This window comes from Cebidichthys violaceus, unplaced genomic scaffold (genome assembly GCF_023349555.1).
Source record: "Cebidichthys violaceus isolate CVI_PGR_0920_01 unplaced genomic scaffold, fCebVio1.0.p SCAF_3, whole genome shotgun sequence".
NCBI lineage: Eukaryota > Metazoa > Chordata > Actinopteri > Perciformes > Stichaeidae > Cebidichthys > Cebidichthys violaceus.
Genome location: NW_027176483.1, coordinates 6,668,271 through 6,681,177, shown reverse-complemented (window position 1 = coordinate 6,681,177; position 12,907 = coordinate 6,668,271). Strand labels below are relative to the sequence as shown.

Sequence of the window (12,907 nt, the reverse complement as noted above, 5' to 3'; positions counted from 1 at the left end):
CAAATCCCAGGAGTGACCGTGAAGAATGCTGCAGAGGAAGGATGTCTAATCTCGGCCAGTGTGTGGTGTATATTCCCCTGACAGGATGAAAGCAACGCATGTGACAAACAAATTCTTTTACTCTCTTTAAATCCAGCTGTTTGTCGTTTTTTTTTTTTCTGTTACACAACTTGAATTCTACGGAGCCAAATCACCCTAGTTGTATCTTACGATCAAACAGCCACTGGCTCATGTTTCTATGTGGGAATACTGCAGAAAACTGACGTTATAGGGGTTAGTTCAATAACACATGAAATATTGGGGGGAAATACTCCTCTTATGTTAAATTACCTCCCTGCCTGCAACCGTCTGGTGCAGGACCTCCACAGCCAGCAGTGCTGCTGTGACATTGTCTTCTAATTGCCCAATAAGATGATGGACGTGGGGCCGTTCCACCGCCGCTGGCCTGCTTTATTTCCAGACTGTAAAAGGATATGGGTCCCCCCCCCCCCAAGCTGCCATGTCACCTAGTACCTTGAGCTCACTGAACCGTCTCAATCCTTGCAAGTAATCTGTCTACTCTCCTGTAAAAGCCGGACACAAAGCCAGACATGCTCCAGGCCAGGAGGGTAGGTGCCTTGCCCACAGGCTCCAAACACCTTCCGTCACTGCTTTTCCTTGCTCTTCATTCCATTTTTACGACGTTTATCTCTGCTATCTGTCTGCTTGTTCCTAGCCATAACACTCTCCTCACCCACATTTTTATCAGATGGTTTGATCTGGAATGACAAAAATGAAACAGGGTCTGCGTTCTGTAAATATTTGTCCTACAATGTAATTCTTCCCATGATGTAACTCATTTGGCATACACAGTGTTAGTTATGCATATTATACAGTGACAGTTGAAAGGCTCTTGATTCTTCCTTGCACAAAGGCCTCCACCACCCCTCCACAGACATTCCCCTCACCAACTCAACCCTACTCCATCCAGACACTTCAGGAAGTTTATTCTCTAAATTTCAATTTCACGTCACCTTTCGACACACTCACACAGAAAAAGACTCAACAGATGACCGAGCACCAGCCTGGATTTGAGAGTGGACACAGAAACAGGGGAAATGTGGGAGTTTCACCTTCATAAAAGACAGGCAGGCGGATGTGTCCCAGTTTAATTTTTTTTTAGTGTTATGGGAGCAGAATGGAAACCCCACAGGGGGTTAAAGTGTTCCTGTGTAATGTCATCTGCCACATGGCATGAATTAAAGGACAAATAAAACATACAATATCAGGAACAGTAAGAGTGGAAACAGACACACATTTTAACATTGTAGAAACCTGTTCGTGTATCTGACAGGTGATGGTTGAAAAAGCAGGGAAGCAGTCAAACAGGCTGAAATTATTAGTATTACAGATAATGTTTCCATGTTACATGATGTTATAGAGGGTAGACATATGTTAAGTCCTCACTGTATCCCTGTTGTATTTTAAATACTAGTTGAACATGTTTAAGGTTACCCAGGAAGATAACCAAATGTGAAGTTCCCCTTTATTTCACCTTTCACCACAAATGCGGTTGCAATTTTAAACATAAAAATGTTTTGTTTTTTGTTTATTTGTCTTTCTTTTTTGTATTTGTTCGCTGTATCACTTGTATCTCATACTATTGGTGGAGCGAGCCCCCCCATGTTTGTTTTTTTATGGCTAAATGTTGAATTCTGTGAAGATGTAGTCAAATTCACTGTTGTGGACGATAAAGTTGTATTGTATCCCTAAAGACGAAGCTCTACTCACAGTCTGAAAAAGTGATGCTTCTGGAAAACACAATTCAGTAAAATACATTTTCATTATTTGAAATTCACTATTTGTGAATTTTTAAAAAATGTGAAATTGGTCGAAGTGCTCCACAGTAACAGCTCTGTTAACATTCATTAACACACACATGGTTCTGTCATTTCCTGTCTGAAAAAAAGTCTACAGTAAAAAGATATATTGTACACTAACCTTTTAAAAAATACTGCTGAGTGTATACTTTATAGTGTTGGCATGCAGTATTGAGATGCGGTTGGCACAGTGTCAGAGTGTTATGAGTGTTTGATCTTCATTGTGCAGGGCTCATTAGGAAATGCCCATGCAAGACAGCCCATAAAAAAACTGTCTTACATTGTACACAGTATGGTGCCATGCAAAACACTGAGGGCGTAAATCTTTCAAAAGGCCTCGTGGGTCACATGGGATGGCCCCATGAGGATGTGACAGACATGGCGACCTTGGAAAGCAGATTGAAGACCGCTGGCAGTTGTTAATCATGAGGATGCCTTCGGGCTGTTCCCAGCTTAAACTTTGCCCGCAGAAAATAGCTCCATTATGGAGAGAAAATTCCACCTACTGTTCCATTTTCTTGCAGTATTTACAGCTTTAAAACACAATTTAACAAAGAAGAAAGCCATAAAACATTGGAAAATTGCTGCTAGATTGAGGATAATCATGAAGTTTGTCTTGTGAAGCCGTCTATTACCGGTTATGATTGATGGTAGCATGTCTTGAAGACCCAACCTTAAGACTTTTTTTTACCTCAGGCGGGTGAGGTTAAGTAGCTCCCCGTGGATTCTCAGTTGAGGGGCAGACAGGATGATAATCTCAGTAACGGATGGAGAAGATTCGAACCTGCCTGCACTATGAGAGGAATGTCGGCTGCCTCACGGATCTGCTTTAGGCTGAATGTCTGTCCCCATGTTGTTGTAATGCACTGTATGTTGAAGCAGCTACACATGTAACACCGTGCCTTTCTGTCTGACAGGTCAGGACAAGATGACTATGTTTTCATTTTGTCTGACAGCAACCATTTATATATTACAAGCCTCTAATAAACCTCGCTGAAAGCAATTATCGGTGTCACTTTTCTGCTCATCGGTCATTGATTTTTGGTTTACATCTCAATGACCCTCTCCCAGTAGTAATGGGATCCTTTAAAAGGTCAAAGTAAGTGTAGAAATACTACATGTAAAAGACACAAATATACATATGTTATCAGGAAAAGACATATATTAATAAGTATAAAAAGTAAAAGTAATCATAATACACAGGTCCCTTTATCATATAGTCCTTTAGAATGCAATATTATTGTATTGTATTATTAGATTAATAATGTGTAAGCAACATTGGGCAGCTCTGGGACTCATTTTAACAATTTTATATACTGGTGGGTGTCACTCCAACAATGCATCATATTTTATAAAATTATTTTATGTTCTATAAATAAAATCTTAGTCTGCCAAGTAACAAGCTCAAGCTCTCATAAAGATGTTCTGGAGTATTTCCTTATATATATATATATATATATATATGTATATATATATATATATATATATATATATATATATTGTACTTCCCCTCTCTTGTGAATGTACAATGGGTTTAGTGAGACTCCTTCTGCACCCTTGCTTGGTGCTGGCATGTAACAACGTGTGGAATAGCAGTTTAAACTTGTTTGAAATTTTATTTCTCCTTGTAGGATTAAAGTATTCGTTCTTTCTTCTTGTTTCAGTTTAGGCATTCAGAGAGTCATATTCAAACTAACAGCAATCATGATCTGTCAATTTGACAAAATCATAAGAGGATTGTGATACATTACATGCAATCAGTTGTCCTGATACTCAAACCCCTGACAATGTATAGTGAAGCACTATATACTTAAGAGTAAGTGAACTGAATGATTTTAACTGACCCCACATTTTGATTTTCTCAATAAAGTAATTATATATCTCAGCCTACAGTAGAAGGTGATTAAAGGAGAAAATAGGGGGATGTTGCCACCTAGTGGTTTAAATTGGATTTAGTTTGAAAGCAGGGTGATTTAGATTTTTTTTATTAGGCTACTCTATTCAGCAACAATTCAGCAATATGGGTCCGGTGCATGAAGTATAATTTATCTGCTGGAGTACAGTTATGACATTATTCATAAATACAAATAGTTTTTGGTTTTAGACAAATTTAAGAAATACAAGTCATCCGCAAGCCCTTCAATGCTCATCCCACTGACATAACATAAAGTAAGCCACATGTGTCTTGTTCTTACCTATGAACCATTAAGCATGCATGCATCTTTCTTTTTGGTTTGGTACCCGGCAGGTAAAGGGGAAAAGTAACCCATCCCATGACTACTGTTGTGTTGCAGCTTGAACAAGCTCCTATTCCCAAACTTCTCCAGAGTTCAACAGATTACTTGATATTGATCCACCTCTAATCACAGCGATACATATCACACCTGTTTGTGTCTGGGTGCAGGGAAACAACGGTAAGGTCACGTTTAATGTTGGTTATTTATTAGTTTTCCAATTTTGTGCTCAGTCTTTGTTTAAATTAGGACGGGTCACAGGTGTGCCATTTACCAAGATATCTTTTTCCGGTCTTTTTTCCTTATTCTTTGATGCAAAACGGCGTGCGCAGTTTTACCATAAAGCAACAGAGTTTCAGTCGACGTAGTGCCAACTTTACTTTCATTTAAAGCTAACGCGAGCTAATGAATGCAAGCTAGTTAAGATAGTGTTAAGATAGTTAGCGTTAGCTGTGTGGCCGCGCTTCCTATTCTATAGATATTTTATAATATAATATAATTAGCTAAGATTGGATTAGATTAGATATACCGGGGAAGGTGTCTTCAAGACAGAAGCGTACAGTACTTGGATATTGTCCCTTCGATAGCTCAGTTGGTAGAGCGGAGGACTGTAGAGGCAATATAGCTGAAATCCTTAGGTCGCTGGTTCGAATCCGGCTCGAAGGAGACCAATTTTTCCCAAGACTTTCTACTTAGAATAGCTTGCTATGCCAGCTCTGTAGTGCCATCTAGTTGACTGACAACAATCGTAAAAGATATTGTATAAGCTGTTTCTGCAGTTGCTGTAGTCCTTTATGTTTATCTTTTTATTCATGCCTAACCTTTCTGCTTAGAGCTAAAGTCGTTTGAACGGGATTATTTTATTTGTGAGTAACGTTAACGCAACCCATAATTTAAGGACAGCAGGTTTGTAACGTTATATGAACATCGAATGTTCTGGTGTTACCTTTAACAGAGACTCCTCTGCTCTTCAGCCTATGTTTGCGTTCATGACTGTGGTTTGTAGCCTGTAGAAACACATTTTTGCCTTTCATTTAATGTCAAGCATTGGTTAAATCAAGTCAATGCAGAAAAAAACTAAATTTAGCTGTTCGTAAGTTTGAGGGTATGTTTGGAAAAGGCTGAGATTGCAACAAATTGATTTGTTAAATTAGGCTAAGGACACAATGACAAAGTCTTTATTGTAATATTGAGCCTTTTCTGTGCACAGCAGACTTCTGCCCCTGTGCTACTATCTGTGAAGAGTTGTTTGTGTAACCTTTGAATATGTTTACTAATGCTGCGTTTGCAGATCTGTGACATACAACTTTATCTTCCTCAGGTTATACATCACAGTACCTCAAGGTGGCTTCTCAGTCTGCACAGGTAGGTGTTGTTTATCTGTACTCGGAAGCTTCTGTTAGACTTACTTCCCTAATGTTCAGCACACAGGGAACAAAAGCAGTGTGAATGTACACAAAAACACAATCCTGTCTGTTTACTGAGTAAACAGACAGGATGTAATTGACACTATGTAAAGTGTGTATGTAATTGAGGTACTGGGATAAAAGACAATTAAATAGTTTTAGTTCTGTAATTTAGAGAGTATTGGAATATTATGATTTATGAAGTATGTTACTACTAGTATTTTACTAGTATTTACTGTATTTTATTTCTTACACTGCTTTTTAGTGTTTTAATGACTGTTTTTAATGTTTCAATGAATGTTCTTAATTGTTTTCTTTTGCCTTATGTTTTGATGCTTTTAATGGTTTTATGTGAAGCACTTTGAATTACCTTGTTGTTGAAATGTGCGATACAAATAAACTTGCCTTGCCTTGCTAGAGCACATTTTAACTACTTTATATACTGTTGGATAGTTTGATCTAAAGCACAGTAGCATATTTTATAAATTCATCACATTTTGTTTGTAAAATCTGAATCTGCGAAGTAACTAGTAATTCCAGCTGTCAGATAAATGTAGTGCAGTAAAAAGTCAAATATTTCCCTCCTGAAATGCTGTGGAGTAGAAGTATAAAGTACCATAAAATTGAATTACGGAAGTAAAGTACCTTGAAGTTATACTCAAGTGCAGTATATAGCTAATATCAGTGGTGGAAATGCCCTAAATGTTCAGACAAACAATAATAGACTGCAGAAAGGAGGAATTACATAATCATACAAACCAATAAAGAATGCAGCTTTTTAAACTTTTATTGTTGTGTTGTCTAAGCCAGAAATGTACAGATGTCAATCATTTTAGATTACCTATATTTCCACCAGGAAAAAAAAACATTTAATCATAGTAGTGTTTGTACTACAACATTAAAACTATTTGATATGAACATGGTGCAATGAATGAGGTAGTCATGTGGCAATAACTCAATTAGGCACATTTTAAAGAAACAACAAAAGTTTAGATAAATACAACTCTAGTGCACAGTGGTGTTGGGCAAGCTATATGCAAGATAAACACCCAATAATTACTAGAGAATTACCCAATTATTAAATTACCAAGATATGCTCAGGGATTAAAAATGTTGGAAATCAAGTAAGAGTTTAGTTTAAAAGGGTCAAAACAACATTGGCTCCTCAAATCAATCATTGATCTTTGTCAATAATTGATGCTGTTAATTATAGTTATTTCAAAATAACAACAATCGGCCGTGTTTTCACTCATGGCGAACACGTTTCCTCGGTGATGCTGGAGAGTCCAGAGAGAAGGCAGTAGGAGACACCGGGCGGGACTCTGGGATGAACTCTGTCTGATACTTGTCGATGTAAGGTTTGGCCACATTCCACACCTGAGTTGAAAACATAAACATGTTATTTGATTATCCATTTTTTTTTCCATTTCCATCCCTGTGGAGATTATATTTACATACATAGAAAGCAATGTTAATTTTTACTGTGGCTGTAAAATGTGTCCCATATCTATAAGACATATGTCACTTGCTTTCTGGTCAAGAAGAAGACGGTGAGCAGCTTCAATGTCTGGAGACATGAATCTGTCTTTAATCCATGGCCTGTTAACGGCAGAAGAGTTGAGAGTCAGAAGTGGAACAGTGGATAAATATTAACTATCCTGTACATCATTTCAGTGGACTGAAAGTTGTGAACCTTGGCCACATCTGTTTGACTTACTTGACCACACTGCGCACAAGTTCATAGACCTTCTCCAATGGAGTGGTGGTACGAAGTGGGCGGAGGAACTCGATACCCTGACAGGCTGCCAGCAGCTCGATAGCAAGAACTGATAAAAACGAAAAATTAGACTTGACAATTACGTAATCACTTATTGAGTTAATTTGCAAAAGAATAGTGTTTTATAAAATGTCTTATTTCTGTTGTAATTATTTCAGTCACTAAATTAAAACATTACACAACATCTGATGTCACTACTTTTGGTACGTTGAATGAGAATCCTGTGTTTGCAGTAAGGTTGCTGTAGCCAGCACTGCGTACTGAACACAGTAGAGTGGATCATACAGCATGAGGGGCATGACCAAATGTTCGGTATGATATGACATGAATAATGTAGGATTATTATTTCACAAATGGGTCTCTAGAAAGGCTTCACTCCTTTGGATTCAGTTATAAATGTTTTGAGCTATGTGTTCCTTAACTAATACTTCAGTTCATCCAAGCCTTGAATTGGTTTTGCAACATGTCAATTGGAATTTTACATTTTAAAAAATCATGAGGGAATATCATGTAAAATACATGTTATATGTCCATGTATATCAGCCACTGAACTAAAAAAAACTCACAATACACCAAACTACACTTTTCAAAAGTCAGAAGTAGCTGTTGATGCTAATGACCATTGAACGTCATACAACTGAACTATGCAGCAACTTGTGTAACTTATTTTGTTAACTTTTAAAGTTAGTAATTTTTCCTTTAGTGTTTCAGTCATTTCTGCCATTTGACTGTTTATTTGATGTCAGTGTAAAGAACTTCACTGAAGTCCAGGGTACCCACATTAGATTGGATTGTATTTTGTTAACGTAATCACTGTGTTTAGCATTTTCCCGTGATGTTTAAAATATAAATAGCAATAATCCAATTATATTAGGATTAAAAAAAAATCGCACCTTGCTCCACATGCTCCACAACCCTCAGGGCCTTCCTAGCAGCCCAGCCTCCCATGGACACATGGTCCTCAGTGGCAGCACTGGTGGACAAGGAGTCCACAGACGATGGATGACACAAAACTTTATTCTCTGAAACTAAACAGTACAAAAATGGAGGTTAGTGTTAAAATGCATGCTAAAACAGTGACATAAATACAGATACATATGATAAAATGCTGTTTTTTTAATAACACACCATATATATTTTTGTTTAAAATATACCTGAAATTCATCAGTCAATATTAAAACCTATTTAATTTAACCAACATCTATTTTAATCAACATAAAGTAACATTTAATTCACTTTACTGATGTTACTGCTTCATTCTATTGTATCTTTTTGCGCACTAACCCAAGGCAGCAGCGGTGCAGTGAGCAATCATGAAGCCTGAGTTGAGTCCGCCCTCATTGACGAGGAATGCCGGCAGCTCACTCAGTGACGGGTTGCACAACCTTTCGATCCTCCTCTCGCTGATGGAGGCCAGCTCGTGAACCGCAATGGCTAAAAAGTCCAGAGCCTTAAAGAAAGGAAAGCGCAATAAAAGAGATGATAACAAAAGGCACAACAAATACCAAAAAAATACAATGTTATATGAGTCACAAACATACATACCTTAGCTGGGTATTCGCCATGGAAATTCCCACCTGAAATGGTCTCCCCTCTTTCTGCAAATACCATCTTGTATGGCCGTTAAGAAAACATATATCACCCCTGACTTCAAATAAAATCCAACTTTGTGGCAGAACCTAGAATTTGTGGTTAAACCACTTTACAGTTATGAGTGCAGAGACAAAAGTGACGCGTCTAGAATCATGTAACAATCTTTTTTCATCTTAATGCCAGCGAAGGATACAGGATTGTCAGTGGCGCTGTTGATTTCTGTATTGATGATGTTCTGGACAAATGCTATTGTGTCATTGGTGACTCCATGAACCTGTGTACAGAAACGAGAAGGTATGCTCAGAAACAACTCAACAACACTTTAAGCACAGTCCTACTCCCATTCAAAGAAATCTGAATGCCCTGCTTCAGGACTATCACTCATTGGCTCTACTGCAAGAGAATCCACCACTGAGAGTGTAACGATCAAGAGTGTACTGACTGTAAAGTCCTCAGGGAGAAACTTGTGATTTTGGGATGTATAGATAAACTTAAGGTTACCTGAGGACAGCATCGCATGGTGTAGGCATCCTGGACTCTGTCACAGAACCGGTGGCTCTCTGGACAAACATACCAACACCAGATACAGACATGTTTTAGGGTTCAATGCAGGCATATTTCAAAAAGTTATACTTTATTAATCCATCTGGGGAGATACACCCTCTGCATTTGAACCATTTCAAAAATGTATCAGCTGTGGGCTGCCACAGTGTAGTGCTCCAGCTCTAAAACCAGTACCTTGATCAAGCACTGTGGGATAAAATATTCCGTACCGATGTTTGTGTTTTGGTTATATTGGCACCAATATGGCGTTACTGTCACATGCAAACTCCACTCACTCCTCCACTCAGTGCTGCCCAGATGTTAGGTGTATTCCAATAACTTGGTGTGATGGTTATATAATGTTGTGTTACTTGTCTGTTTTAGAACATGGGCCTGTCCTCTGACCTGCAATCTGGGACGGATGGTGATCAGAGTCCAGCAGCGAGCGGAAGCGTTGGGCCACCTCGATCTGTCCGGGGTGGGGCCGCAGCCTATGAATGTCTGCAGGATGAGACAAGCAGATGAGGAACGATGGAACAGATACAGAATCTTGGAGTTTGAGGTAAATATTCACCAGCACTGCGTCTGCTCACCACTGTCAAAGGCCTTGGTGGTTCCCTTTAACACCTCGAGGGTCAGAGCAGCAATGATGTCTGCCTGCCGAGCAATCGCCTGGGCTCGCTCCACGGCCTCGGCCCCCAGAGAGGTGATCATTTGGGTCCCGTTGATCAAAGCGAGACCCTGTGAGGGAAAGACTGGGAGTGAGATGTACACATTTTCCACTTTAAGAAGCCACAAGGAGAAGGCACCGCAGTTAATCTGTACCTGAGGAGAAACCACAATGCATTCCCAGTGAACCCTGGGTCAGGTTCTTTAGTGCAGCCAAATCAAATATGAGAGAGCACGGTGGATTAACATTACCTCTTTAGGCCTTAGTGATATTGGCTTCAGTCCATGGGCCTCCAGGACCTGGCAAGAGATGAAAGGAGAAAAAAACATTTAAAAGGTTAAGGGTCATCAAAAAGCAAACATGTTTTCCTATTGGACCTTGCTACCTGTCACTCTTACAAGCAGAGGGCACATTTCCTGCATGATTACGCAAGTTATGTTGTCCAACCATGGAAAAGGCATTATGACAGTTATATCTGTAAGATCTTACATATTTGGCATCTGCCCATCCGCTCTTGGGAGACCACATTTTCCCCTCTCCCATCAGCCCCAGGGCCAGGTGAGAAAGGGGTGCTAGGTCTCCACTTGCACCAACTGTTCCCTTCTCTGGCACAAAGGAGAGGCAGGAAGCTGCAGGGATAGAGTGAGTTAGAGATGAAAATTAGTCATGTGACAGTCAGCTTCCCCAATACTGATCCCTAAAAGAAAGTTATCAGCAATCAACTGATCTGATATCCCCGGTCGGTTAATATAAAGTGAGGCTGGTGGCTTACCGTTGAAGGCTTGGATCATGGCATGAAGGGTTTCCGGAGAAATTCCGCTGTAGCCTTTGGCCAGAACATTGATCCTCAGAGCTAGAAGCATGCGGGTCCTTTCTGGGCTCAGCGGGTTTCCCACACCTACACACCACAGCATAACATTGGTGGTATAAATACAACCAAACCTAAAACACTTTGTCAGGAGCGCTGAAGATGTTGGTATTTTTAATTTTAGACTAATAATCAAGCTTTACAGAGTGCTTTATTACCTGCTGAGTGTGACCGCACCAAGTTTTCCTGCAGCTCCCTGTGGAACAAGCACACATCAGCACATAAAACCAGCTTATACTCCAACAGAAGTTGCAACATTGTCATAGTAAACAGACTGTAAAATATTGTCTGTACTTGAGCTTGCTGACAGGAATAACTGTTCGAGCAAATTTGCCAAAACCTGTTGTGATTCCATAGACAACTGGAGGAACAGAGAGAGAGACAGAGAACTCAGTACATTGGATCATTGACTTTATGAAATACCGTATTTTATCAGTAGCTGGGTAATAGTCAGATCAATGTATTTAAGGTCTTCATTTTACCTTTGTTTTCTTTGACAATAGTGTCCAAAAGCTCCCTGGATTGCACAACGTTTTTTTCTGCATCCAAAGTCAGCTGAAAATGTTGGTAAAGGGAATTGTTAAGTTAAGTCAAAGATTTAAAAAGAAAAAATCAAAGATTAAACAGTCTAGCCGTGAAAAAAAATACAATTTGTTGATCATTACCTTTATCTTGTAGAGTCCTCTTCCTAAGTTGACCAGATCTGTCGATGTCAGGCTGTTCCCATCCAAGGAAATGTACTGCACATGGAGAGTTGTGTTACACAGAAGTAGTCAGTAAACTAGCATTTCAATTTTAGCAGTATGAACACGTACCTCTCTGGGTTCCCTGTATGCTGCTGTACTATTTCACATAGTAATTAAGGATAACGTCCAATACAATGTTGCACAATAGAAATGATAAAAACCCAAATACATGTAATCTTTTTAAATGTATAAGTGATATTTATTGTATTCTTTCAAAGGTCAGTGTTACCCTCAATTATAACATAACAAAGTGAAAAACTGATTTAAAAAATATGATTTAGTACCAACTTCACTGCCCATGATCCCATGTTATTAAAAGGGCACAAATACTTAATACGTTTAAGGATACAGATGAGAAACTCCAGGCTCATACGGGATGAAGTCAGGAGACATGGTGTCCCCTTCAATAGCTGTAAGTACAAGACATTAATAACACACATTGTACACATTTCCTCTTGGTAGATATTGTAACATCTAGGCTACATTTAATGTCTCCTATCTTCGGTACATACCTAACCATGTACAATTACGCACAACAAGTGGCAAAACTGTCTCCTAAATGTGATGTATAACATTCTTATTAACTTATTTCTTTTAAATGCATACGGTCTTTACCAAGCTCGACAAAGTCGTTATCCTCCAGTACATCCTCGATGGTGTCATCCGCGTCCAACAAACCCAAACCCTGGCACCTGCGCACAACAAAACGAGTGTCCTTCAGAGCCGTGATGCCGCCGTTGTCCGGCTTGTTCTTCATGTAACGTTTAAGCGCCTCGTGTCCGAGCCACCGGATGGTGTTCGTGGTATCCCGGCAGGGCACCGCCAGCCACTCATCTCGGATATGGACAGTAAAACGAGGCATTGCGCTTCAGCAGGTCTCTTGCTGCAGTGTGCGCTGCTCGCCGCTCCCCAGGGTACCACCTTCAGCCACCTAAAGCTCAGACGCCAATCAGACGCGCCGCCAGGGGCCACGCCTCGCCGGTGTCACACCTCCGGGGATCACTGACCTCCACAGGTCGGTCACGTAGATGTTTCGACACATCTACCCTAAAGCGTTCACGTGATTTAACCACATGCACTGGCGGCGAAAAACATGTGTTTGAAGGAGCCAAACGTGACGTATCTGCTGACTTTTTTTATACTAGTTGACTGAAAGACAGGTAGCCAATATTGTCCTTAATGTGTAACAACCGGACCAGTTATTGTTTTAC

The 12,907-nt window shown here is 39.7% G+C and overlaps 1 protein-coding gene and 1 non-coding gene across 2 annotated transcripts; one reads left to right on the top strand and one right to left on the bottom strand.

Moving 5' to 3' along the window:
- The first annotated feature begins 4,670 nt into the window (after nt 1–4,670).
- Nucleotides 4,671–4,759, top strand: trnay-gua (transfer RNA tyrosine (anticodon GUA)). The gene is given in 2 exon segments: nt 4,671–4,707; nt 4,724–4,759. It is a non-coding gene; the product is annotated as a tRNA-Tyr (tRNA).
- Nucleotides 4,760–6,270: 1,511 nt separating this feature from the next.
- Nucleotides 6,271–12,596, bottom strand: hal (histidine ammonia-lyase). The gene is made up of 20 exons (XM_068723830.1): nt 12,312–12,596; nt 12,046–12,106; nt 11,766–11,793; nt 11,616–11,690; nt 11,433–11,505; nt 11,245–11,311; nt 11,109–11,146; nt 10,855–10,980; nt 10,572–10,711; nt 10,334–10,381; nt 10,006–10,153; nt 9,818–9,913; nt 9,371–9,429; nt 9,063–9,143; nt 8,822–8,887; nt 8,561–8,726; nt 8,170–8,304; nt 7,217–7,325; nt 7,029–7,098; nt 6,271–6,876 (listed from the first exon to the last, which is right to left on the bottom strand). Exons 1-20 carry the CDS (start codon nt 12,556–12,558, stop codon nt 6,745–6,747), a joined length of 1,965 nt encoding a protein of 654 aa, XP_068579931.1. The 5' UTR covers nt 12,559–12,596; the 3' UTR covers nt 6,271–6,744.
- Between the last annotated feature and the right edge of the window lie 311 nt (nt 12,597–12,907).